This window comes from Eulemur rufifrons, chromosome 7 (genome assembly GCF_041146395.1).
Source record: "Eulemur rufifrons isolate Redbay chromosome 7, OSU_ERuf_1, whole genome shotgun sequence".
In the NCBI taxonomy this organism is placed as follows: Eukaryota; Metazoa; Chordata; class Mammalia; order Primates; family Lemuridae; genus Eulemur; species Eulemur rufifrons.
The window spans coordinates 255,277,632-255,305,098 of record NC_090989.1 but is presented as its reverse complement, the minus strand read 5'-3'; the positions used below and the strand labels follow the sequence as shown (position 1 = coordinate 255,305,098).

The window sequence follows — 27,467 nt, the reverse complement described above, 5'->3', positions numbered from 1 at the left end:
TACTTTTTTGGCAGTTGTCACATAAAATGTCCTAATGTTAAAAAAAAAAAATTCATTGAAAAGAAAAGCATGAAAAAACAGACCCAAAATGTTAAGATTTTATTTACAAAGCTTTTTTGTTGTACATAAAGTAAAAATGCTGTTACAGTCTCAGTGTAACTGGTAGCCACAGACGGCTGACTCACCAATCACAGCTATCCACGCTACAGCAAGAGTCTTACACAAAAACCTAACAACGCTTACAATTTTGTTGGGGTAAAGTCCCTAAGCTTGGTGGTGGATTACCAAGAGGGACTAAATGGAGAAAGGCGGAATGTCACAGGAACTATTCTTTGGCTCTTTGGGTGAGTGGGTGTCCTGGGGTTTGTATCACAGCTACCTTTTTTTTTTTTTTCTTTTTTTTAAAAAACAGCTACCAAATCCATGAGCAGTCCAACCAATACTGAACAGTTCGGATTCTGCAGGTCATTTAGGTTCTTAATCATCTTCTCCTTCATCATCTGTTTCTCTCTTCCTCTTTTCACCTTTCCCGCTTTCTTCCTCCTCTGTACAATCAATAACAAAGACTGACTTTGAGACAACTGGAAAGGCATTTTGCTTAGGCTAATGCGAACGGCAACAGTAACAAATTTTTTGATGGTTGGCAAATTAAAAAAAAAAAAAAAAAAAAAAAGATGTAAACTGGATCAGACCAGTAGGTTATTAAGTACAAGCGGTGACCACAGAACCAAGAAGGGCAAAATGCACAGCAGCCCCTCAAGTCATACAGCAAAGTTAACCCAGTTTTCTCATTTTTAAGTTGTTTTCTTCCAAATATTTCTTATTTTTCTTAAGCTTGTTGGCCCCACCAATTAGACATCCTCCAATTATTAAAATGCATAGTAAAGTCTCTGGAGTTAGCCAGACTATTGCTGAGCCATACTTATTTACAAGTGACCCTGGGCAAGCTTAACCTCTTTTAAGCCTGCTTCCTGGTTTGTAAAATGGGGACAATGGTACTAACTTGAAAGAGTTACTCTAGGAATTAAATGAGGTAACACCCAAAGCACTTAGTATGGAACACGGCTAAGACTCAAATTGTAGCAAATTAACAGTAATAAAACAGGATTTCTTTGAATATGCATATATTTGAGACACAAGGTATATACTACACATACTTGTTTTTTTCCAACTAGTAAAAATTAAGTTATTTTAATGAAATTAACTAAATCTGTCAAACCATGCTCCAAAAAGCTCCTTGAAGGCAGCGACCAGGTCTTAATCAGCGCTGGTATCTACGGTAAATTTAGTCTAGAGCCTGGTACGGAGTGGATGCTGAGAAAAGTATGAACCAATAGAAAGCACAGCAAACAAACTGGTTCTGAGTTCTAAAACAACCCTGAGACCCTGTACTTTCAATAATTATTTAATAACATCTATTTCACTAGTCTTGGTTGTGGGAGGGAAAAGGAATAACACTGATAAAACTGGAAAGGTGCTTGTATGTCTTAAAAAATGATGATCCAATTATTAAGCCTTTTTTAAATGGAAGAACTCCAAACACAGAAATCTCACGCTGGGCAGCATTAAACCAATTAATGGGGTCCAAAAACACATTTAAAACATGGAGAATGAAGACTGACTGACAGGGCCCCTGCCATCAGACAAGCGTTAATTGCTGTAGCAGCAGGGAGGCTGCACCAACAAAAAAGCAGTGACAGGACGGCATTAGTGCATGCGTGCAAGGACCACCAGGGCCAGGGCATTTTATCTTCCACTCAGTGGTATCAAATTCTAAACAATGGACATTTTCATCTAATTTGTAACTGAGGACAACCGAAGTACAGGTGTTACACCCACCTTCATCCTCATCCTCATCTTCATCTTCTTCATCTTCATCAACTTCTCCATCATGTCCAAATTCTTCTTCCTAAAGAATGGAAAACATAACATTATTAGATAAATTCTGCAAGATTGAGAAGTACAAAGAAAAATACACTGTGCAAACAATGTGCAAACAAACATAACAATACATTAAGGAGAAACTATAATGTTATTTTTATCTACCTGACATACTGAGACCTGCTGATTTTCCTTAGTGAGGTTAATCTTAAATTTTTCTTAAAAAACACCACCACCCCCACCACCACCCCCCAACAGAACCAGAATTTAAACCCTTAGCCTTAATTTAATACTACAAAAGAACATACTCTTTGGTGACAACTAACTTTCTCTGCTGGTTTTTCAAACCCCCTTGAGGGTCAAAGTCAAGCCACTACTTTCTCCTGTTCTCCTATAGCATTCACTTCCTTGGGGATATTCTATCACTGGATGTCCAATAAATGAGACTACTTGTTCTTTCAGGGCAGGACCACAGTCCCATTTCATTTTGTACCTCCTAAGTCTTTAACACAGCAGGAATATATTTGCCGAATTAAACTGAATATACAAGAAAAAGTTCAGACTTGGTAAATATATAACAAAAGATAAAAATACCATCAATTCTCAACATTTACATTTCTTAGCCCCCTGAATACTCAACTCATTCCTTCCTCCCAAAGTTAAAGGACCAAAACTTACCTGCAGAGCTGGGCACTGTGTCTAGTTTAGCATTTCATTTGGTAGTTATTAAAAGGCAGAGAAAAGCTAAATTAATTAGACTCACATTCTTAGTCTATTCACAAGCATACTAATTTCTTCAGAAGGTTCCCCCCCACCCCGCCCCTTTGTATTCTTTTTAAAATACACACTTATGTTTTAGTTACAGATAGGAAGCAGGACAGAAAAGAGCTTCACTGACCTCTCCACTGACTTCATCTTCGTCTTCTTCCCCTTCTACATCTTCGTCTTCATCTTCATCCTCTTCATCATCAAACTCCTCGTCTTCACCATCCTCATCCTCTTCGTCCTCCTCATCTTCTCCTTCTGAAGACAGTGCAAAAAGGAATTCATTAAATACCCGTGATGTTCCATGGGGCACCACTGCTAAAGTGTTGAGGATCTGTGGGCTGGCCCACAGGACAAATGCTGGACTGCACCAACATCGGTGAAGACCATGAACTGCAGTCACCCTTCTACCAAGTGATGCAGCTAGCCCCTTTGTCCAAGAGAGTCCGAGTCCCATCAAACCAGGAGGCTAGAAGTCCTAGCAGACTACACACACGCACTATAGTTCTTATGACGCAATGACAGAGCTACTGGGATTTGCTTCAGAGTAATATGGAGTAGGGGAAGAGGGTAGGGATGTACATGAATAAAACAAGATCAGCCATGACCAATAATTACTGAAGCTGAGTGATGAGAACACAGGAGTTCATTTTACTATTATTCCTAACTTTGTCAATGTCTGAAATTTTCCACAGTAACAAAAAAAAAAAAAAAAAAAAAAAAAATTACATGCCTTCTCTTGGGTAACAGTAGCATCAGAGCCAGATACTCAAATCAGGAACCAGAGAGACACCCATAAGACCCTGTGACTCGGGGCACTGGAGGCTGAAAGGCACCTGCGTCTCCACTCCGTCTGTGCCAACCTCTAGAACAGCAGTCCTTCCTTCTCCCAGGGCCTACAGCTCACTGTGCTCTCTCCTGCCACCGGGCCAGCTCTGACTCCACCTTGGAGTGTCAGTCAACACCACTTCCTCAGGCAGCACGGCCAGACTCCTAACCGCCGGTGACAGGCTCTCATTCTAACACCTGGTGCTTCCCCATTACAGCATGCTTTGCTCACATGTAATTATTAATGATTAAAAACCAAATTCTCTTCTTGGTACACAATAAGCTCTAAGAAGACAGGAACCAGGTCTGTGTTTTGTTGTTTTTTTTTTTTGAGACAGGAACTTGCTATGTTGTCCAGGCTGGACTTAAACTCCAGGACTCAAGTGATCCTCCCACCTCAGCCTCTGGAGTAGCTAGGACTATAACAGGCCCATGCCACTGCACCTTGCTTTTTTTTTAAAAAAAAAAACAAAAACAAACAAAAAAAAACCAACAACACTATTTTCCACAGTGCCTGGCACACAGGAAACACTCAAATATTTGTTGCCTGACCGATCTTTGCTCTCAGGAACTACCCTCCACTCTCCAAGGAACTTCCTTTATAGGCTCCCGCACATATGGCTGCTCCATTTACTTAAGGTGAACCTAATTAAACAAGCACAAATGGTTTTTAGGAAAAACTGAAAACCTGCAGAAGGGAGTGAGGAACATAAACATTTGAAAGTAGGCGAGATGTCCTTCCGACTCTTTTGTCCATTTTACCACCTTATAACCCATTAATTTTTGCCTGTCTCAATCTGCTGTAAAACTGTACAAATGTTTAGAGTACTATGCCAATAATTATACCCAAAGTGCATGATGTTTTTTACTACTCCATTTCCTTGAACATTTCTGTCTTGTGTATTAATTTTTAAAGAAAAGAGATGTTTAAAATAATGCTTCATCTCTTCTCAAGTTCACAGGAAAAAAAAAAAGTAATGCTTCAAACAGAATGCCATGAACATCAGCAACCAGCAACATCAGGAATTCTAGGAGACCAAACTGTCTACATGCTGACTGATGTGAAAACTAATCACGCTGCTTCCTCTAAGCCACTTGGAGGTGAGAAGCCTAAGAGTGACTCAGAGTAAACGAGTCAGTGCAAGGAAAACATGAGCTTATCAGGAGGGATATTCTGGGTAGAAAATATACATAGTACCTTAAAATTATTACCTTCTTAAACTCTAGTCATATATTAATGGCAGGAAAGCTAAAGCTATTTTATTTATATTTTGGCTATAACAGGTACCAAGTACCTACTAAGTGCCAGGCCCTGTGAATTAAAGACAGGTAAAAGACAGTCTCTCCCCGAAGAAGATAATCATAGCACAGCAGGAAGAGACGATGAAGCAGCAAGCCTGAAGGGGGAAGCAAGGGGGTAGTCTAGCCTGCGCAGGGCCCTAACCTTGCTTGGGGGTGTCAGGAAATGCTTCCTGGAGGTACAAAGCTGAGTTTGTAAGGATAAGTATGCAGTAACCAAGAAAAAAAAAACAGTTAGGAGACATGAGACCATGCTTCTTTGAGTACACTACACTCTAAGTACTTCAGCGGGATAGAGCACAATCTATCATCTCTAGGCTCCAAATTCAAACACCACCTGTTAACCATTTTTATCCTGAACCATTTTAAGGCATCAATGTCCCAAAAGCTTATTAAACAGGCCCTAGCTCCAAATTTAATGGAATGCCTACATTCATATGTTTAAATTGTTTTCCTCAATGGCAAGAACATTCAGTAGCTTTTATCAGAAACTTGGAAGGGCAGAAACCAGGTTCAGTGGGTGTGGAGCCCACTCACCTTCATCCTCATCCTCTTCATCCACACCATCCACCTCAGCATCTGAGTCGGGGGCTTCCCGGTCCTCTCGATCATAGCCATCCAGGTAGGTCAGTTGGGGCAGGAGCTTGAAGACACTCTCTCGGTAGTCATTCAGGTTAGTAACCTCACAGTTAAAGAGGTCCAGGCTTTTTAAACATTCTAATTTTTTCTGAAGAAAAGGATCAAAAACACAACTCCTAAACCAAAGGAACATAAGCAGCAAAACTCATCTTCTGAAGAGGTAAAATTCTAGGCTCTATATTCAATTAGCTGCTACACTCAGCCTTGTCCACAAGAAAATACACCAAGTCCTTTGCAACCTTGATGTTACTAAACTTTAACTGGTCCCTCCCTTCCCTACATCTGTTTTCCCAGAGAACTATGTCTTTTTCAGGCAGCATTAGTAGTCTAAATAAATTATATATTTGAAATAATTTTATTAAAACTAGGTCTTTTCATAGTATGAGACAAACAGTCTAACAAATTTGGTTCAAACATAAGTTTTAATGTTTGGGTAATCAAATGGCCAATAAGAACTTGCTGGGTATCAAGCTGTCTTTAATGCTCTGGGGTGGTAGTATAGGAAAAAAAATTCAGAGGTTTATAACAAAGTCCTCAATCTCAAGGCCCTTACAATTCTACTTGGAACACAGACATGAAAAACACTAGAGGATGAAATATAATAGAATATTAAGTGTGGGCAATGTAGCTATTTTGAGGGAAGACAGGAGTCAATACAGGCTGAGGAAAAGGGAGAGGGACTCAAGAGTTGGAACTTCAGAAATACAGAGAAACGTTACACTTTTTTCGTCTTTTGTAATTTTGGGGAAAAAGACTGACACATTACCAGACTCTCAAGATGTAAAATTCTTGATTTTACCATACCTTGAAATTTTACCTTATTTGTTTGGAATCATCAGTTTTATCTTTCTAAAATAGTTAAGCTCTAAAAACTTGGCCCAAGAAAATTTTTCTGAGTAGCTAAAGGGGACAGGAAAATGTCCATGTATTTGACTCAGATCTTCATTTGTTATTATATACAGTGTACTGGTGTTTCAATCCCAGGACTATTAAGTTTTGACTACGGGTGAGTTATGAGACTGAGAGGGCAGAGGTACTATTACAGGCAAGCCAGGAGACAGCAACAGGAAGTGACACAGATCCTACTAGGAAAAAGGAGCAGCAGCCTATAAAAGGCAAATACAAAACGTGACACACTAGTACATAGTCTGGTGCCTTTTAGAATAAGGGCAATAAATGTAACTTTTAATGGACCTGAATAAAGACAAAAACTTGGTATTCTCTAAGTAAACAGTACTAAAAGACCCCAAACATTAAGAGGTTCTCTGTATGAAGTAAGTTCTAAAAAACAAATGTTGATGCTTAGAAGATGCTTTATTGGGAAAGCTAATGCAACACTCACAGGGACCTGGGAAGAAATGCAGACAAAACAAAACCTTGTTATAAGGACCTGAGGTATCTTTGTCATTCTGGAGAGATACAAAATGATATGAAAATCTGCCTAGAGCTGTAGAGCAAGGGGCTGGGAAACTGTGGTCCACTGGCCAATTCTGGTCCACCTGTTTTTGTCAAGTAAGTTTTACTGGAACACAGCCACACTCATTTGTTCATGTATGGTTCCTTCTGTGCTACAGTGGCCAGGTCGAGTAGTTGTGACAGAGACTGTATGGCCTACAAATCCTAGTATGTCTATTATCCAGCCCTCAGAGAAAAGGGTTGGTGACCCCTGCACAGAAAGAAACTTCATCTTCCCAATCAAGGAAGATGCTCCCACATTTGTTTTATTCTCACTGAGTAGCCCTTGAGAACATTTAGCCAGGCAGGGAACACAGAGCAGGGTTACAGGAACAGACAAATGTTGTACCCCTCAAACCCCAAGAGTTTATGGATCAAATGTGCTTATTATGTGAGTCAGTTCCCTGAAAGCTATCTCCAGCCCTCCTGGTCACAGGGAGAACTGCTTTTGTATCGTGTAACTTTCAGATTCGGTTCCCTCCCGGGCAGGCCTGGCCTCCAAAGCCCAGGTACGGCTTCTTGCTGAAGAGGGGGAAAATGCTGCAATGCCACCCCAGACAACTAGCTAGCTACTAGCTTTCTCTTCACAAAGGCTGACTCTACACTAGCTAAGATACAACCATAAGTAGATTTAGTCACCTTTCCCAAAGAGACTATGTCTAGAAATTTTCCGCTTAAAAGGAACCATTTATACCTCAAAATTATCTCCTAGAAATGGGTGCATAAAAATGCATACAACCTCTGATAGTTACCTAACGCTTTTCAATACTCAAAGCCCTTGCTCAAGTTTTACTGATTATTCCAGTATACAAGGCCTCCAAGGCTCTGTTTCTGAAATCGTATGATTATGTGGGATTTTTGGCTATTTCCTGATAAAGCACCCATCACCAAATAATTTGGATATGCCAAAGAGTAGCTAGAAAAGGAAATGAAAGCAAGTAAATAACAAAAAATCCCAAATAATTGTAGTTCTCTGGAATTGTTTATAGTAAAATTGTGCTTTAAGGCTCAACAGGCACAAAATACACTACACACAGATTATTCAGGATCCCAATGTAATGTGTAAATACTGCTAAAAAATTACAAGTCTACCATACCAGAAATTTGATGTAAGCTAATAGGCTAGCCATAATAAACATTAAACATTTTATTAACAATAATTTTGCTTGCCTTCTTAGAATTTAGAAGGGCTTTGGGGGATGGTTTGGATGGCCCAGGTCTCTTAAAAAAAGGTGTCCAAGGAAGTTTGAATTGATGCCTTCTTTGTCTCTCGATTAATGTCCCTGTAGCAAGCAGAGGCATTCACAATCATTGCATTGACTGTTAAGAACTGGGCTCAAAGTAGACTGTTTAAAATGTATGTGGTTAATGAAGATGAGGATGGTGTTTTTCCCCACTGAAGAATACTTTCAGAAGTCAAAATGAACCCAACAATTCCCCCCTTCACCTTCTCCTACAGATTTACTTTATTCCAAGTTAGAACTTCACGAGACCAACATAGCACCCCCAGGAATCTGAACAGCAAGTAGAGCAGAATGGTGAGAGCCAGGCTTTTCCAAATAGTCCTGGTGTATAGCACTGTGGCACTGCCACACAGTGTGTGACTCTGGACAAGGGGTTCAGCCTCACCCAAGCCTTAGCTTCCTCAATGTAAAGCAAGGGCCATGATATGTTTATCCACGTTGTGTACTAATAAGATAATTTTGTATTAGTGAGATAATACACGTCAAGCTCCCAGTACAGTGTATGGACATAGCAGATCCTCCCAAAATGGTAAATACAAATGAAGGCTACTTCTCATCCTTCGCTGTCCTGGGGGACTGAGACTTTCACAGCCACCAAGGGGCCCTCACACATTACTGACCAGATCAGGAACACTCGAGCAAACCACTTCCACACAGTATTTGCTTCTGCTCCGTCTCTGTGCACGAGAGGAATCAAGTTCCTCTAGCTCACAGAGAAAGGCTTCTGATAATCAAAGAGGAATCAGGTTGCCCCAAGAATTGGGCAATAGCCAGTCATCTAGCATGAAAAGGTACTGACTGGTACTCTCTTCTTTAAAAAAATAAAAATTCCCCTGTTAACTTGTCTCGGGGAAATAAATAAATAAACGAAAATTTTAAAAAAGGACAAAAAAGACAGGGGGTTCCTATGCTCACAGTGACCCAGAATCGACACGCCTGTCATTAACCACTAAACAAAGGCTCAGTATGACTCATTATGACTGAGATGGCATCAGCACTTAATTTAGTGCTCCTGTTGGAATTCCTAGCTTAGGGAAATTTGGGTATGGAATAAATTTACAAGTAAAAAGAGAAGAACAGGTTCCAAGGGCAGAGGAAACAACAGTGGACTTGGGTTTGAATCCCTACTCTGTCATTTATCTGAAGCTCTCTAACCTCAGCTTTCGCCTCTCTAACAAGAGGACAGTCTCTTCTGCGGATTATATGAGGATACAATGAAATGTTAATGTCCTTGGATACAGCAAAATTCAATAAAAGCTTGAAGGTGGGAAACAGGAGTTGGTTCAAGGAAAAGAATGGAACTAGTAAAAATTAGGGAGCCTGAACAACTGGGCATATTTATAACAGGAAAAAAGGGCAAAACTCATGAAGCACATGTGAGAAAGCAGCTTTTAAATATGGTCCACTTAATGAAAATGTAAAAATAAAGAGACTTAATAAAAGGCAATTAAATCTGTCTTGGAGTTGAATCTCAATTTTTGTGCAGGAAGGAAAAGACTCTCTAATTCTGACAGGAAATCCTCTTCATTAGAAGAGGCCACAATTTAATTCAATCATCTCCTGAAGTATCAACAGAGTATTCTATACAAGTTATGTGAAATCCACGTATTTTAACATACTGTGACATCAAAATAGAGACAACAGAGAAGAATGTTTTATCCTCCTGGGCCTGCTCTTCTGGATCCTGAGAGACAGCTTCTCTCTGTTGCATAACCTTCTCACGACAGCACAGCCTGGGGTGCTGCCCTGAAACCTGCTTTAACGCCCACCTCCAGTCCTGCATTTGGAAGCTCTTTCTGGCCACTACAACTTCCACACCAACTGGATCCCCCTTAGCACAGCTTCCCAATTCACAAAGCAAAGTACATTACCTTATTTTATTCTCAGAACCCCTAAGGCAGGGATTACTGTCCTCCCTGCTTCATAAATGAGGAAACTGAGGCCCAGAGAGAAGAAGCAATTTGCCCAAGGTCACACAGCAAATCTGCAACCCAAGTGGCATTTAAACATGGCTTTCCATAACATATCCCCATATGTAAGACTGGGAGGGATCTTGAGGTTTCCATACAAAACTTTAGGCAGCAGTAAGCAAGCTAAAGCACAAGATCATGAACTAGAAGACCTAAAACTTATTGGAGCTGCCCTTCATTGTTCCATCTACAGGTCACATATGCCACCCAATATAAATAGCCTGTTCTGTTCAAGGATAAAAGTACAGAATGGCTTGACCAATCTCGGGGAAAAATTTTAAGGACACGTATGAGGCTATAGTCAATATATGAACTTTGAAAAAGGACCAAACAAAAACTCTAAAGAATTTCCTTTTGAAGGAAGCCATCACTATATCAGGCAGGGAGAGCAAAGCCACAGGAATACACGTAATTAGAGAGGCCTTGATCTTTAATATTGGGACACCTATTAAAAGTAAAAAACCATCACTTTCTCAACCATTCATTATTCCCAATAATTTCCTGCACTATAAAGAAACATGAAAATGAAAATGACCAATAAGTCCCAGTTTCCAAATTCTCAATTACTTACTAAAGGTTCCAAGGTGCTGATATCTTTCAGTTTATTTCCACTCAAGTTTAGATGTGTGAGATTGGGAAGTTTTTCTGCTAACATGTCCAGACCTCCAAAGATTCTATTGTCACTGAGCTCAAGCTGCAAGAGAAAATGTACACGGCAAACACACAAATACACAGAGAAATATACATCATTAATGTGTTATGAATAGCAAATATAGCTTTCTAATACTTATCAATATCAAATGATCCCTGTTTCTACTAGGGCATGTATGTTGATTTTGTTTCATTAAATCCAAATAAGTAGTTTATGAATCCCAGCAACATGTGGGGTGGGGCAGCATAGGGTAAGTGACAGAAGAGGTTGAGAAATACTGTGTTTTCTTAACCAGATGATAACAGCTCGAGAAATGGCCTCTAACATCAGTGAATACATTTTCTAGGTCAAAACAAATTAGAATTCTTTGAGAAGTGGTAATGCTCTATATACCTGCTAGAAAGGGTAAATGGTTCATGCTTTTGAGCAGCTTATGTTGTGTCCCAAGCAAAGTTTGCAATGCCCACTTGAACACTTACGTGGTTCTAACACACTGTGTGGTGCTACACCTGGAAGACACTGGGGAATGCTGCCCTGAAGGTCACAGGAGCAGGACAGACCCCAGAAATGTACCCATAAAGAAGCTCCATGACTTCAGGAAAGAGAATGGGGCAATAGCCTCAGGTTTATGAAGCAGCTCTCCGGAGGTCACTTGCATAAACCTGGCACCAGCCTTTATTAGATCCTACTGTAATTTCTTAGCTGCAAGTCAAGTAGCACAGGCAAGTAGTGTGCCAATAATGGAGTGAGCCCTCACCAAGGAATATTACAATCTTTGGCTATAAGGAGTTGAAGCCTGGAAAGCACTGTGGAGAACATCTAGCTCAAGCTCTTCCTTTTGTAGATGAGAGAACTTAGGTCACACAGCTGGGCCCAATCCTCTATTTTAAAGTGCCAACAATAGTAACTGTACACAGTTCTAACTGTGTACTAACCCTTACACAGTTCTTAAGTGCCAGGCACTGTTTAAGGCACTAGAAATACATTAACTCATTTGATCTCACAACAACCCTACAGGGCAGGTAGATTACTACCCCCATTTACAGATGAGGAAAATGAACTACAAAGAGAGTACCAGGTGTTAATGTGGTAGGCCTATGATTTGAAGCCAGACAGGGCTTCTTAAGTACCCATGTCCACTCCATTAATGCTATATATTAATACCTAGACTAGCATAAACATGTCCTATAATGAAGCCTTTTGGCATGCAATGAAATATACTACATGATTCAGAGTAGAGGAACTTTAAAAAATTTAAGTATCTGTTGAAAAAATGAGTTTAAAAAGCAAGTCAGCTGCTTAGATGTTAAGTATTTCAGGAAAGGAAAATGCAACATTTCAAAACATTTTTTCCTTCCAATGGGATAGTCCAGTCAAATATCTAGTCATGGTCTAGACTTAAAAATACAAGTCTATGATCAAAGATTCAAGTGTTAGCTTTATTGATGATTTTAGTCAATCAAAATAAAAATAAACTACTTTTCTTAATCTCTGTTTAGACCATGTGGTTAGAATATCACATACATGTAATAGTAAAATCTTTTCAACATGAGTATCTTAGGGAGTAGGAATAACAAGGCAATCCACCAAAGCATTTAGTAGCATATTTACTTTGAAATGAAATAAATGTGTAAATTTAGGAAACTTATGATATCCATACATCAAACATTTTTTTAAGTACTTATTTCTTGTTAATAACAGTCTGTGCTCTGGGGTAGGAAAAAAAATAAAGCCCTTAGCAGCTGTGAGAACATTCAATCTGCCTTTAAGCATGATTCCCCCTCATTAGCCCTGTAAGGGCTGTGATTAATGTTTCAAAACCTCACAAAGATTTGATAAAATCCCCACATAAATGGTCATTGATAGGTTGACTTTCTGACTACTTCTGACAGTACAGAACACAAAACATACACTAAGGATCTGCTAGCATCAAATTTATGTAAACAGATGTTAAAAAGCCATCTTGTGTTTAACTGGGTCAATCAGAGTGTTCAATGTCACTGATAACCTATGCAAATATAAAAGGATTATAGCTGAACCTCTAAATAGATACTTAGAAGGGGGAAATTTCTCATCTGAAACACTATTACCTAAAACTCAAGAGGACTGCCTAAGCATTTATTACCTAATCATGACAAATAAGGGAAAACAAAAATAAAAACACACACAACAAAAACTTCTAGTTTTTAATTCATGTAGTTATCCCACCCCCTCCACTACTCACGCAAGCTCTAGGAAGAGCCTACCTGCCCTTTGCCCAAATTTGATTATTAATTTCTATGCGTTCCTTTGTTCTATGTGTGAACAAAGTTCACTTAAGTTCAACTTAAGTTTCCTAATAAAGTGAATACTAAAACAGTGGAGAATTCTGCAAGACTTATATAACAACACGTCTTTTCCTATGCAACGCAAAAGGTTAGGAGATATGGGCTCTAGTTTGGCTCATTAACCACTTCTGCCGACAGTTTTAGGCAAATTACTATACCTTTCTGAGTCTGTTGTTGTATCTATCTATAAACAAGGGGCTCCGCTAGAATATCAAAGTTTTTTCCAGCTCTGACATTCTGGGGCTCTGTGACAGTTAAATGTGCAAGGACAAGAGGAAGCATTTTTCTTTAGCATTCTGTACTTTTTTGGAGAGGGGGAAGAATTGGAGGGGGATAGAGAATTGGCTGTAATTAGAACAGTAAGGCACTAACAGTGGGCCCTCAACCAGGATAGGGAAACACAGTAGCTTTGTTATATTGAATTCTTCTAGTCAATCACAACATATTTTAAACTTTCTAGTCATTAGAATTACATAATGGGTTTGAATTACCATTGACTATAAATCTTAAAGTCTTTACTTAAACTCACCCTTAACCAACAGACATAAAACATGAAGAGTGGGAGGTACTTGTGGTTCCTGAACCAGAGCATACTAACAAAATTTAGTTAACACTGCAACAATAAATTTATAACAATTAATAAATTACTCACAAAATACAATAATTATTCTTCATAACTACTATTTACTGGGCATCCAACATATGCATCATTTCCAAACACCAAAGCAATTCTGCAAGGTCAAGTGATATCACCAATTTACAGGTGAGGAAATTGGGCCTTAGAGATTAAGTGACCTGCAGAAGATCACCCAACAAGGAAATGATAGAGCTGGAATTCAATCCCGTATCTGCCCAGTTCCAAAGGCCACGTGCTTTCTGCTACACTAAGTACGTCCTTACAAGTAAAATCATACATTTTCTCTTCCCAGGATAGTTCTCCTTTACTGTTAAGCACTTACCTTTTTCAATTTAGGTAGCTTGGGGAGATTTGAAACTGAAATCAAGCTTACATTTATTAAACTGAGGAACTCTAAGTTCACAAATTCAGCTGTTAAGCCCTCAATTTTTCCATCATTTGATTTGCAATTGTCCAAGACAAGTTCTCGAACCTGTGGATGACAAAAAAAAAAAAAAGAAAGAAAGAAAGAAAGATAAGCTTTCAAAAGCATATTGAAAACAATGCAAAAACTCCTACCATAAACATCCTGCAAAAACACTCACATATAGGGGCAGTATCTTCATTAGACCTAGATCATAGTTATAAATGAAAAATGATTAAGCCTTTAGTAGCAATATACTAGTAGGTTCAAAGATGGAATGTTGTACAATATAAATACACTCTTTATTTTTCAGAAACAGAAACTGCAATTTTTAAGATGTAAGTCACAGTGTATTCCTGTTATTCCTTTACCCAAGTCTGTTCCCCAAATGGTGGCTTTATCTAAATGCAAATGCAGAGTGAAGACACCCCTTTAGGCTGAGTCTACCCTAAGGCCCAGGAGATGACCACAAGTAAAGAGGAAAGCTTTACTTTTCCTGTTAAGATCACTAAGAGAGTTGGCTAGAGGTTTCTACTAACACATCCTGCAACTCTGCTTTTATTAATCTTTACCAAGATTATCTTGACACTGGGAGGGAATCAAGATGCAAGAGTCCTTAATTCAAAACAAAGATCAATCTGGCTTATATGTGAGAAAGATCTTTCTAAGGGAGAGACCGTTACAGACATTAAATTAGGTTATTTTTTCAGAATTCAAATCCATGCAAGGCTATCACATCTGATGATTCTGAATACTGGTTATGTAATAAACAGTCTACTGTGCAGCTCTACCATGGTAATACCTATTGTCTTTCTTGCTCTGTGGTCACTCTGAAACTTGCAACTTTTTAACCTACTCTGATCTACTTAATGATGCAAATTAGTCTTTAACTGCTCCCTACAAAGACATTCTTGCAGTGAATCTACTATGTTTAATAGCGTTAATCAAACATATATATGGAAGGAGGATGCTGATGGTTTGAAAAGACAACAGGAGTTATTAACAATGTCTTCATCTTCCCATACAAAATCCAGTAATGCTACTCTAGTAACTGCTATCAATTATAAAGTACGTACTTATTCCCTGTAACACCACTTCCTTCCCCCTACTTAGAAAGAAAGAAACAGATTCCAAGTCCATCATACCCACAACACTGTTAACTGCCTTACCACTTTTCACTACTCTCTCCTTCCTTTTCAGAAGCCCTGGTTTCAGAATGTATGCAGGCATCCTTTAGCTTCCCTTCCTTCCCTCCACTTTGCTCTAGATGTCACTGCCATTATTCCCTCTTCCAATGAGGAATCAGTACATCTGAAAAGTCAAGAGGTCATCTGTGACAAAAGCTGGGCTCTGGACACAGACATGTCTGGAGTCAAATCCTGGCTCTACTCTGCCACTTAGAACCTGTGTGAACTTGGGCAAGTCACTTAAACTCTCTGTGCCTCAGTTTCCTGTAAGGTGGAGATAATGGTACATATCTCATGAAGCTATTGTAGAGAGTAGTGCTTGGGACATCATAAATGGACAGAAAGCAATCTCTGGGGAAAGGGAGTGTGGGAATGGCAAAGACCTTTGTCATTTACTTTATTCACACCTGTACTAAGTTTTTTACAAGCACTTCTGTATTTAAAAAAACTAAACATAAAACCAACTAACCATTAAAATTAAAAAAAAAAAGGTCAACCGCAATCACCCACCCACCTAAACAGTATACTGCAATACAATTAAAACATTCCCATTTGGTTTGGGAGATTTTCTATGACTCTATCCAACAGAGATTCCAAAAACATTATACAAAATGACACTAAGGCCATTTTAAGGCTAAGCGAAGAAGAATTAGAGAGCCATACTACATCCCAGCTCACTCTGAGTGAAATCATCTCTTAAGACATTTCTCTCAACTGGTAAAATTCCACTTTAACCATCGCAATGGGTCTTCAAAAACTATCACAGAACATTCAAATGTGGGTTAGAATGTGTTTGTTGAACCAAACAGCAGAATAGGAATCAAGAAGAGGAAAGTGGGGATACAGGGTGTTAAAGTTGTTGAAACTGGCAGGTTCAGTTGCTGGGTATAGAAGATGATGGACAGGAACTGGGGTTTTGGTTTAGAGAACTGTGACCAGTTTACCTAGATGGAAATAAGGAAGGAAAAGCTTTTTGAGGGGGAATGTCACGAATACGGAGAGGGACACCAAGTTTAAGATTCCCGTGGGATGTCCGGATAAAAATATCCACAGGCAGCTGGACATGTGGGTCTGGAATTCAGGGGAGGTCTGGGTTGTAGTTCTGTATTTGGGAGTCCTTAGGGCAGAGTTAGTAGGAGATGCATGAAATTCCCAGGAAAAGGGCCGAGGACAGAACTCTGCAAAGGAGACTTGATAGGAATCAGGAATGGTACCCAAAGCTAAAGCATTAGTTTCAAATGCCTAGAAAGGCTTATAAAGTAAGTGCTATGCTTTGAATGCTGGTGCCCCCTGCCACCAACTTATTAATATATGCTGAAACCTAAATACTTGAAGTGACAGTATTAAGAAGTGGGGCCTTTTGGGAAGTGATTAAGAATGGGATTAGTGACCCTATAAAAGAGGTTGGAGGGAATAGCATTAGTCCCTCCTGTCTCTTCTGCCACGTGAGGACACAGCAAGAAGGTGCCATCTTTGAAGCACAGCACAAGCTTTTCCCAGACATTGAGTCTGCTGGTGCCTTGATTTTGAACTTCTTAGCCTCCAGAACTGTGAGCAATAAATTTCTACCGTTTATAAAACAACAGAATGTAGGCCGGGCGCGGTGGCTCACGCCTGTAATCCTAGCACTCTGGGAGGCCGAGGTGGGCGGATCGTTTGAGCTCAGGAGTTCGAGACCAGCCTGAGCAAGAGCGAGACCCCATCTCTACTAAAAATAGAAAGAAATGATATGGACAGCTAGAAATATATATAGAAAAAATTAGCCGGGCATGGTGGTGCATGCCTGTAGTCCCAGCTACTCGGGAGGCTGAGACAGGAGGATCGCTTGAGCCCAGGAGTTTGAGGTTGCTGTGAGCTAGGCTGACGCCACGGCACTCACTCTAGCCTGGGCAACAGAGTGAGACTCTGTCTCAAAAAAAATAAAATAAATAAATAAATAAAAATAAATAAAATAAAAATAGAATGTAAAGCTTCTATTTTATTGTAACAGCCCAAATATGCTAAATCAGTGAGGCTTAGGAAGTTATTGAAAAAAGGATGGAAAAACTAGAAAACAACTTAAATGCTCATTAATAAGGGACTCATTTGCAGGATATACTATGGGATGAAAAATGTACAGAAAGTGTAACGTGTCACATATTCACTTTTTTTTTACGTACATAAAATCTCTCAGTGATAGTGTCTACAGGGAGGGAAAAGTAAGAGGCTGAAAGGCTTTCTGTATAAATTTATTTAGTTTCAACAATGTGACTATTAATCTATTAAAAAATAAACCTTAAAAAAAGTCACTGCTAGATTGTTAGATTCATTGTGACAGGATAATGTCTATTCTGGTTACCACTATATCCCAGTATAAGAGCCTTCATAACTGCTGAATGAGGAAAAAAAAATCGTCATAGGTTTGTCAGTAATATTGCATCGGGGTTTGTGTCAAGATTGTGAGGGGAGGGAGAAGATGACGAAACACAAAGAAAACTTGGATATAAAAAGGACCAACTTTCTGATAATAAGCATAACATTTTGCTGTATGTTTCAGTCTTTGTACATATCAAATATAGGTGAGATAAACTGTATTATTTAGAATACTTTAAAATAACTCTGTTAATATTTTTAATAACTAAAGAAATCAAAGTGGAGCTGGGCACAGGGAGATGGAAGCAGAATAGTCTGACAACAGGAGTTCAAGACCAGCCTGGGCAACATAGTGAGACTCCATCTACAAAAAATTTAAAAATGGGCTCAGCATGGTAGTGTGTGCCTGTAGTCTCGGCTACTTGGGAAGCTGAGGGAGGAGGATCCCTCAAGCCCAAAGCTGCAGTGAGCTATGATCAGGCCACTGAATTCTAGTATGGAGGGGGCAGAGCAAGACCTTGTCTCTTAAACAAAACAAAAAAAGAAGTGCATGGATATATCATAAATTACTTTACAATGGATATCTTCTATTATTTTTACTCTATGTGAGGAAAAAATAAACATCCCATAAGAAATACTGACAAAGGCTGAGAAGTAAATTAAAAAAAAAAAAAACAAAAGAAACACTGACAAAGGACAGACAAGTCATAAAAAATAGAAAGAATAAACATAAAACAAAAATCATTTAACAACAAGTAGTATAAATGCATACTAAGGCTGCTGGTGGCTCAGACCTGTAATCCCAGCACTTTTTGGAGGCTGAGGCAGGAGGACTGCTTGAGGTCATAATTGCAAGACCAGCCTGAGCAAGAGCGAGATCTTATCTCTACAAAAAAAAAAGATAGAAATTAGCCAGGTGTAGTAGCATGTGCCTGTAGTCCCAGCTACTTGGGAGGCCGAGGCAGGAGGATTGCTTGCTTGAAGCCCAGGAGTTTGAGGTTGCAGTGAGATATGATGCCACTGCACTCTAGCCTGGGCAACAGAGTGAGACCTTGTCCCAAAAAACAAAAAAATGCATATTAGAACTGAGATATTATACTCTTGTTAAGAGGTGGGATAGCTCTTCCTATGTACAAGAAAAGGGTAGCATGGTTATAGATATAGATGAATTTGTGTAAGTGGGAGAGTGAGAAGTTCGGGGAATGCACACCTGAGATCTTTAATTTTTTTTCACCAGTAAGAGGCAACAGAATATGCTGGGATAAGTAGGGCAAAGGGCTGCATGGCTAGGTACAGAAAAAGCATGTCCCTGAAGTTTTCCAGGAAGGCTGAGAATGTAAAGAAATGTGTTACCCCCGTAACAGACCTCTAAAAGCACAGTGAGAAGATGAGCCACTGGGGAATAAGCACAGAGCAGAGGAGGAATTACTGCGTAAAGCAGAGACCCATGAGAGGGACCTAGTTAGGGCTGTGCCCAAGGATAGAGGGTCTGAAAGCCCCATCACTATCCTTTTTTTTGTTGTTGTTTGAGACAGAGTCTCACTCTGTTGCCCGGGCTAGAGTGCCATGGCGTCAGCCTAGCTCATAGCAACCCCAGACTCCTGGGCTCAGCAATCCTGCCTCAGCATCCTGAGTAGCTGGGACTAGAGCCATGCGCCACCATGCCCGGCTAATTTTTCTATATATTTTTAGTTGTCCAGCTAATTTATTTTCCTATTTTTAGTAGAGACGGGGGTCTCGCTCTTGCTCAGGCTGGTCTCAAACTCCTGAGCTCAAACAATCCTCCCACCTTAGCTTCCCAGAGTGCTAGGATTACAGGTGTGAGCCATCACGCCCGGCCTCATCACTATCCTTAATGGTTGTTTAAAGTTCTAAACAGGACCTTGGTGAAAAAGTGTTCTGCTCTCAGATATTGTTTTAGCAATAGAGAAGCAGCATTTGAGGTATAGGGGAGGAAAACCTTTTCCTCACCCTCTCAGGTTCAGTAACTGGGGGCCTGCAAATTAAACAAGAGATTAATGGAAGAAAAAAATTGATTTACACGTGTAATGTACATACACATATGTATACATGCTCAGTGATGAGTAACTCAAAGGGATGGTTAGAATTTAGGGCTTATATGCATAACTTAGGAAAGGAAAGGGAGGGAGGAGCAAATCCTTTGGAAAGAATAGATTTCTTCAGGAAAGACAAATGGGATTTTTAGGAGAACAAATGAGAGATAAGAAAGTTTACGTCAGCCCTCATTTCTCAGAAGTGTTCGCTTTTGTCAGATAAGCTCCCAGAATAGGCTTCTTTTTGCATCAGTAGAGTCTCAAATATCTTCGGTTTAAAATAATCTTTATATCAACTCTGGGGTTCTGAGTGGGTCCTTACAGAGATTAACTAAGCCTCCTTTCTCCCCCATTCCTTCTTGGGTATGAAAGAGATGCAGAACGCCTAGCAAGGGAGATAACAGCTTTGGAAGACAGTGGTTGAGACAGGGGTGCAGCCGGGACAATATAATCTCAAATTTCCCAATCTAAATCCAGAATAAACCAGGTCCTAATCCAAGGAGAAAAGGTCCTACTTTCTTATCATATCCCAAATCCTCCCATGGCTGCTAAGAAAAGGTCACGCAGGCACCTGTACATTTATGCATATATCTTGGGGAGCTATTTGGTCCAAGACAGAGTTAGCTGGCCTGCTTGAAGATGGACAGTTTAACTTTCTGGGCCATACTCATTCTTCTTCATCCCTCAATCTCCAATTAAAATTGCCTTTTCTCAAACACAAATTTAAGGTAAACATTTAAAAACTAAAAAGGAAAATCCATACTACTTCCTGTTTAACTCTTGTGTATTTGTTTTGTACAGTTATCAAAAAGACAGTACTGTTTTCTATACCTTTTCATTGAAAAATATGAACTACATTGTGGCCAAATAGCTTTTCAGACCTAACTTGAGGACATACCATCCATTTATAAAGTAACATTGTTTCTATTAAAAAAACACATTTCAAATTCTGAGTGGCCAATTCCTAAATGTCTATGAGGCACTTCTTTTACGTTATGAGTCATAAACTTCTAGGTCAAAGGGACAACTCTGGAGATTGGAACTAGGGGCTGCAGGAGATGGAAGCAGTCCCCCCCCTTAATTCTCTCCAACTTGTGCTTACTTGTCACTCCCCCAGCTACTCCCAAAAGATCAGTTTTACCTAACTGGTTGGGTGACCTCCAACTGTAACAGTTTTTTCTGCCATAAGAGAGGGGAAAAAAGGTATGGAGGAATTAAAGGTCATTTTGAGTTATCAGTTCCCTTAATTAGAAACGTAATACATGTTTATTTTTTAGTAAGTAAAAGAATTAAAAAATGTAGAAAGCAAAAGTAATCCCTGCCATAATTGCAATTTTCATCCGAGCAATGTTAAAGCCTTCTTACCCTACTATTATTCTAAAAGAATGTTTTCAAAATGACAATTCCACAAATTTATATTAGTGGTTCTCAAATGTATTTACACAGCAGAGCTTTGGCATGAAGGAAAAACACCCATATCCTACCAGTAGGTATGTAAAGAAGATAACCATTCAGAAAAGCAATTTGCAGAAAAAAGTTCACACAAGATGTTCATTTCAGCACTACTTACAACAGCAAAGAACCCTGGAAATGACCCGAGGAGATGGTTACATTATGACCTATGTAGATATTAATAAGGCTGTAAAATAAAAAAAAATTAAGACAGATATTTACTGCATTGTTTAAAAAAAAAAAAAAAAAGCCTGAGCAACACAGCAGGACACTGTCTCTATTAAAAAAAAAAAAAAAAAAGTAAAAATCAGCAGGGCGTGGTGGTGTGCGCCTATAGTCCCAGCTACTTGGGAGGCTGAGGCAGGAGCATCTCCTGAGCCCAGGAATTTGAGGCTGCAGTGAGCTGTGATCATGCCACTGCACTCCAGCCTACGTGACAAAGCGAGATCCTATCTCAAAAAACCCCAAAGACCAAAACCAAACCAAAAACCAACAAGCTAGCATACCAGCATACACATTATTAGCACGATCCAAGTTTGGAAAAAAATTTAAACATTCTGGTAGACTATACATTAGAATGTCTAGATGGTAGGATAGGCATGTATGATTTGTATTTTCTTTTTGCTTATCTCCTTTTTTTTTTTTTTTTGGAGACAAGAGTCTCCCTCTGTCACCCTGGCTAGAGTGCAGTGGCGTCACCATAGCTCACTGTAATCTCAAACTTCTGGGCTCAAGCAATCCTCCTGCCTCAGCCTCCCAAGTAGCCAGGACTACAGGCTTGGGCCACCATACCTGGTTATTGTTAGTTGAGACGAGGTCTCCAACTCCCAAGCTCAAGCAATCCTCCCAACTTGGCCTCCCAGAGTGCTAGGATTACAGGCATGAGCCACCACACCTGGCCTACATCTACTATTTTTTGGCTTATCTGTTATTTAATTTTTCTTTAACCAAGATGTATTACTTATACAAGGGAAAAAACTCCAATTAGTTGCTATGCAACCAATTAGCGTATCAGATTGAGCTCAAAATTACATCACAGTAACAACAATAGAGGCCAAGGGGGTGGGGGGTGGATCAAAAACGGAAGATGCAAGCTGAAGAAAAATCTAATTTTTTTCCCCCAGTAAATCAGGACTAAGGAAAGACTACTCCTAAATGTCACAATCCAGCATATATAGCATACTACTGTTTCACAGGGACACAGACCGTGAACCACAGGAAGGGAACTGCTTGGCTTTCTAACTTTCAATGAAGAACTCAAAGAGTTAATATGAAGGCTAACTGTCCCCAGACACGTGGTTAATGAGGTGCTCACAACAGAGCGGCATGTTCAGTGTAATGGAAGGATGAGAACTTCACATAAGGAAAAACAGGTTTTCTTTTCCAATTTAAAACTACAACTAAATTTGGTTTATATTTCGCTACTGCACGGCAGCGTCTTCTCATCTTACTGACAATACCTCCATTTTTTATGGTGTATACATGTTCTAGCACTGTACCATTTATTCCCAGTTGAAGTAATTGACAATATTTTATATATTTTCTATCCTTAGAAATAATACAAAATATTTTTTATCCTTGCCTATAAATGTTTTTAAATGGCAACCACCATTCTTTATGAAGATTATTTTAAAATGACATCTTTGGTCATTTTTTCCCATTATGCAAACACACTCTAATACGAGCTGTTTTGGACTTGGAAAAAACTAAATTACATATTTCTTTACAAGCCCTCCCCCACCTTTTAGGGAAATGAGCATACCTGTGTTTATAAGAAATAAAGATACAGCAAAATGAGAACTGAACCTATTATCTTGGAATCATGTACTTTGGCCAAAGAACATTAGGTAAATATGTATTACCAGGGTCTTCTGTAAATCTCCAAGTAAAATAAAAACAAAAACAAAAGTCATACATAATAAAAGCCCATCTGGTCTTAAAAGAACACATTTACAATTAATCTCCTACTCACCCTCCTCACAGTCTTAGATCTTACTTGACTTTAAAATCATTAAGGTTAATTATGGGATACACTTGTACATTTCAGAGCATGTTGCCCATACTGTAACAATACAGTACCTTCAACGGGGGAATGCAGGCTCCCAGAGGCCAAGCCTACTGTGTAACAGCTGACAATACAACCAACTGCTGTGGTGTGTATAGTATGTTCTAGCACATCATACATAAGGTGCCAGATGACTAGCTTAGTTTGATTTTTTTTTTAAAAGGCATCATCTTGGAACTCTTCATTTGCCTTAAGGATGATGACTTTGTGCAAAACACCTTTTAACTCCTCTTTTAAAATTTCCTTCAAGGAGGGCGCGGTGGTGTGTGCCTATAGTCCCAGCCACTCAGGAGGCTACAGTGCCTCCTATGATCACACCTATGAATAGTACTATGATGGTGTCGTCTATGAAAAGCCACTGCACTCCAGCCTGGGTGACATATTGAGACGATGTGTCTAAACAAACAAAAACAGCTAAAACAAAACAAAAATTTCCTTCATAATCTACAGTATTTTTTCTTGAATCGCCTTCAGTTTTAGGTCACAGCTTTACTCTCCCAATGGAGCACTTAACTCCCACTGGTCTCAGTCCCCTGTTAGAGTCCCTAAGGGAACCTTCTTCTATCCCCACAATCTTGGCTGGCTCCCCTGACAGTCTCCCAAGTGCAACAGGCACCAGTGCCATCTCAACAGATTCTCAGGCTTCAGGAGGGAAGGAGATGCTCTGCTCTGTCCTGTTCACTGATTTCCCAGGCCCTGGCATACTGTTCGGTAGTCAAATATTTATTCAGTAAACCAGTGGATCTGTAGGCCAGTGCGGTCCAATACAGTACCCACTGGCCACTTACCACTTTTGAGCATTTGAAATGTGGACAGGACTGAGAAAATGACTTTAATTTGAATTAGTCACCTAGCTCTGGCCTGTCTTTGGCAAGGGAGTTAATGTCTAAGTTGATTATTTGAAAAGTCGACACTTGCACACATGCATGTCTCTTTAAAGCAACATGCTATTTCACATATGAAAACACCAGATTACTGCCAATGGCAGGCCAGCTTTATTTTCCAGAGTACACAACACTACAGTTAAAGAGTATTTTAGTAGACCTTTAGTTTGAGCACATTCTAAAGAACTCAAATTCTAGATTTCAAAGCATTTTGAAGACCCAAGTATGTATTTTCCTCACGAGAAACTTGGCTAAATTTAGCTACTCCATATTCTATTGATTTGCAACTACGAGGTAATGGAAAAGTCTGCAACTATCAACTCCTCAAGGTGAAAACACAGCGCTTCAAGTTTTACACGGTGAAGAGGGTTAGCCATTCAACACGCTAGCACGTGGCGGGCACAAAATGTCTGACCGATGGTCGGAAGGAACCACGCTGGTGGAGCCTCAGCCTAGAAACCCCGGGAAACCGACGAGTAGCCCACCCTCCCAGGTCCTTCAGGACACATGGCTGCCGTGCGGTGGAGTCCACCCCCCTCCTCACTGCTGGTGACTCCAAGGACTAGGGAGAGAGGTCACAAAACCGAGCACGCCAGGTAAACCCTGGTAGTCTAATTCCCACAAGTTCACAACTTGTTAACCACAGCCACCTGAGTGCGCGAAACTCGGCCTGTCGCTACACCCGGGCGGGGTGGGGGACCCTCCCGGGCTGCCCTCGGCGGGAAAAAGCCACTCACCGCGGAGGAGGTCCGGCAGCAGCGCGGCCCCTCCGGGTGCGGGGGGCTTGCGGTGTTAGGAAGCCACGCTAACTCGAGGGGAGATGAAAGAGCCGATTCTTTCGGGCCCGCCCCACGCACACACAGCCGCAGCGCGCGACTGCCAGCCTCGGGCCCCGCAGCCCGGATGGCGCGCGGTCGGCAGCACCAGGCCGCGCTCGAGCACGTGCGGGGGCAGAGGCCTCACGGCCCCGCGTGCCGAGACGAGGCCAGCCGAGTCCCCGCGCGCCTGGCCCGGGGCGGAGGCGGCCGCCTGCCATTGCCCTTTTAAGAAGGGGGAGGGGGTCGGCAGCGCGCCTGCAAGGGGATGAGTCGGCGGTGGCCGCAGAGCGCGGCTCCCGCCAGTGTGAGCCGAGCCCCGGCGGGGTCGGGGGAAAACAGACCGAGGGCTCGGCCAGAGAAGGGGCGGCGGACAGCCAGCGCCGAGGGCGGGCGGGTAGGGCCGGTCGGCAGAGCCCCGGGCCGGCTCACCCAGCGGAGGGAGACGGGCACCCGCCAACATGGCGCTGTGCAGGCCTGTGGCGCGCCCCGACTGGCGTGAGGAGCCGCCACCCGCCCACACCGAGGGGCCAGCCTCCTGGGACAGGGGCCCCCGGGCTCCGCAGCGGCGGCGCCGAGGGAGGGTGAAGCCAGCGCCACAACGGTTGGCTCGCGTAGCCCAGGGCCGGCCCAAGGAGGCTGGAGTCGCGGAGGCCGAGGGCGAAAGGGGAGCGAGGGAAATGGAGAAGAAAGTTTTATTTTTAGGCTTGAAAAATGGCGGGAACCGCGTCCTTTTTTCAAACTTGGCCTCGGGAGGGGCGGCGGTTGCGCCACCTCCGCCGACTGGGCCCGCCCCTCCCCCGCTCCGCGCGCCAGGCCGCGCCCGCCCAGGCCCCCAGGCTCCCCAGGGGGCTTCTCGCCCCCTTCAAAGGAAAAAAGCCCCCTCCTCGCCCCACGATCCCTGCCCTCGGCCGGGCCAGCGCCAACCGCGAGACCCCGCCAGGGGACCCCCCCGCCCCCCGCCCGCGCCCCTTCCCCAGCCGGCCCGGGACGCGCGGAGCCCGGCCTGGCCGGCGGCGGGCCCAGGCGGGGCTGGCCGCGCAGCTCGTCGGCAGGCCCAGCCTCCGCCCGGTCGCGCATCCCGGGAGGCTGCAAACATGGCTCCCAGCGTTATACAACCCCCGCCTCCCTCCCTCGCCGCCGGCCACTCGCACACGCGCTCCCTCCGGGGAAAGACCCCGGCAAGCGAGGAGCTCAAAGTTTGCTTTCCCCGACTCCGCTGTCTTCCCTGGGCGGCCGCGGGGCTCCGCGGGCGGCAAAGAGTTAATCCCCGCGCGCTCGCTCCCCCCTTCGCGCCCGCCCGCCTTCCCCGTCCGAGCCCGCGAGCTGCGCCCTTCCCCGCGCCGGGGCCGGCGAACCAGCGGCCCGGGCCCCGCAGGTGGCCACCATTACATGCAAGTCATCGGGAAGGGGGCATCCGACGGGGACTCTGCTTACCGCTTCCGGGGTCCGGTTTCTCAGCTCCAGGTGGATTCTCCTCTTCATGTCCATGTTCCCCTCTTCCCCCCTCTTCAAACTTAACTTTCCGCGGCGGGGGCGGAGGGGGGAGAGGCGTCCCGGCCTGCGCAGCGAGGGCCGTCGGAAGGGGTCTGCTCGCGGCAGAGGCCGGCGGTGCGGTCCTGGGCGGCGTGCGGCGTGCGGGCAGGCGAGCGGAGCCCCCGGAGCCAAGTTACTCACGGGAGCGGAGAGAAACCATGGAGGGAAAAGGGGGCTGGAGCGCAGCGCTGGTCTCACTACCGCCGCCCCCGGCCGCGGCCCCGCACTGCGCTTAAACCGGCGACGCGGCGCGGCGCGGCGACTGCTCGGCTCCACTCGGCCAGGCGCGGCGCCGCTCGGCTCGGCGGCCCAGCTGCACCAAGGACGGGGCGGGGAGACGCACGGCGGGAGGGGCGGAGGCTGGGGGAAAGGCGCAGCCCGGGGGAGTGGAGCGACTTCCTCCTCCCCCCACTGCACGTGGGGCGGCTGATGTAAGACCTTCTTGGGGTCTTCCGCGCCCCTCCACCGGGCTGAGACCCGCGACCCCACCTTGCCGCGCCCGCAGACAGGTCTCCGGCTGGCGCGGGGACGCTTGCGGGGGCGGGCTGGTGAGAAGCTGTCCAGTCCGGCTTCGGGGGTCCCTGAAGCTAAGTGCGTCCGCGGAGGCTCGCCGGAGCCAGCCCGACGCCTGCGGAGGCGCGAGAGTCAAGAGAGCCCAGGACAGAAGGCTTTGAGGTTCGCCTTTTGCCTCCCACACAGTCTGAGGCCAACAGCCTGAACCCCGCTGTCTCCTTGCGGAGTGGTGTCCGAAATGCTGCGGAGGACCCGGGTCGGGATGGAGTCGCGGCCGGCCAGAGTTGTACCGCGTGGCACCGGGTGGAGTCGGCTTTCGAGGGCTGTGGCGGGCCGCTGGCCGGGGACAGGGCAGCCCGGGCCGCTTGCCTAAGCCACAGAGCATCCGAGCATCTCCCCCCAGTTCAGGATAATCTCCCTCGGTTTTCTAACATTTTACCTAGAGGTAGCGGAGGAAACAATTAGCATTGCTAATAGGGCCTCTTTTTTGCAGACTTTTATCTCATTTA

At 42.9% G+C, this 27,467-nt stretch overlaps 1 protein-coding gene across 1 annotated transcript; it reads right to left on the bottom strand.

Moving 5' to 3' along the window:
- ANP32B (acidic nuclear phosphoprotein 32 family member B) lies at positions 1-26,695 on the bottom strand. Its single transcript, XM_069474468.1, has 7 exons — positions 26,347-26,695; positions 14,020-14,169; positions 10,653-10,775; positions 5,311-5,500; positions 2,780-2,904; positions 1,840-1,909; positions 1-545 (listed from the first exon to the last, which is right to left on the bottom strand). Exons 1-7 carry the CDS (start codon positions 26,398-26,400, stop codon positions 478-480), a joined length of 780 nt encoding a protein of 259 aa, XP_069330569.1. The 5' UTR covers positions 26,401-26,695; the 3' UTR covers positions 1-477.
- Positions 26,696-27,467: the final 772 nt, after the last annotated feature.

Coding starts and splice junctions, on each gene's coding strand:
- ANP32B (XM_069474468.1), bottom strand. CDS start 26,400: ATGGACATGAAGAGGAGAATCCACCTGGAGCTGAGAAACCGGACCCCG. Junction 2,905..5,310: donor TGAAGAGGATGAGGATGAAG/GTGAGTGGGCTC, acceptor CACTGTCTTCAG/AAGGAGAAGATGAGGAGGAC. Junction 546..1,839: donor AGATGAGGATGAGGATGAAG/GTGGGTGTAACA, acceptor TTGATTGTACAG/AGGAGGAAGAAAGCGGGAAA.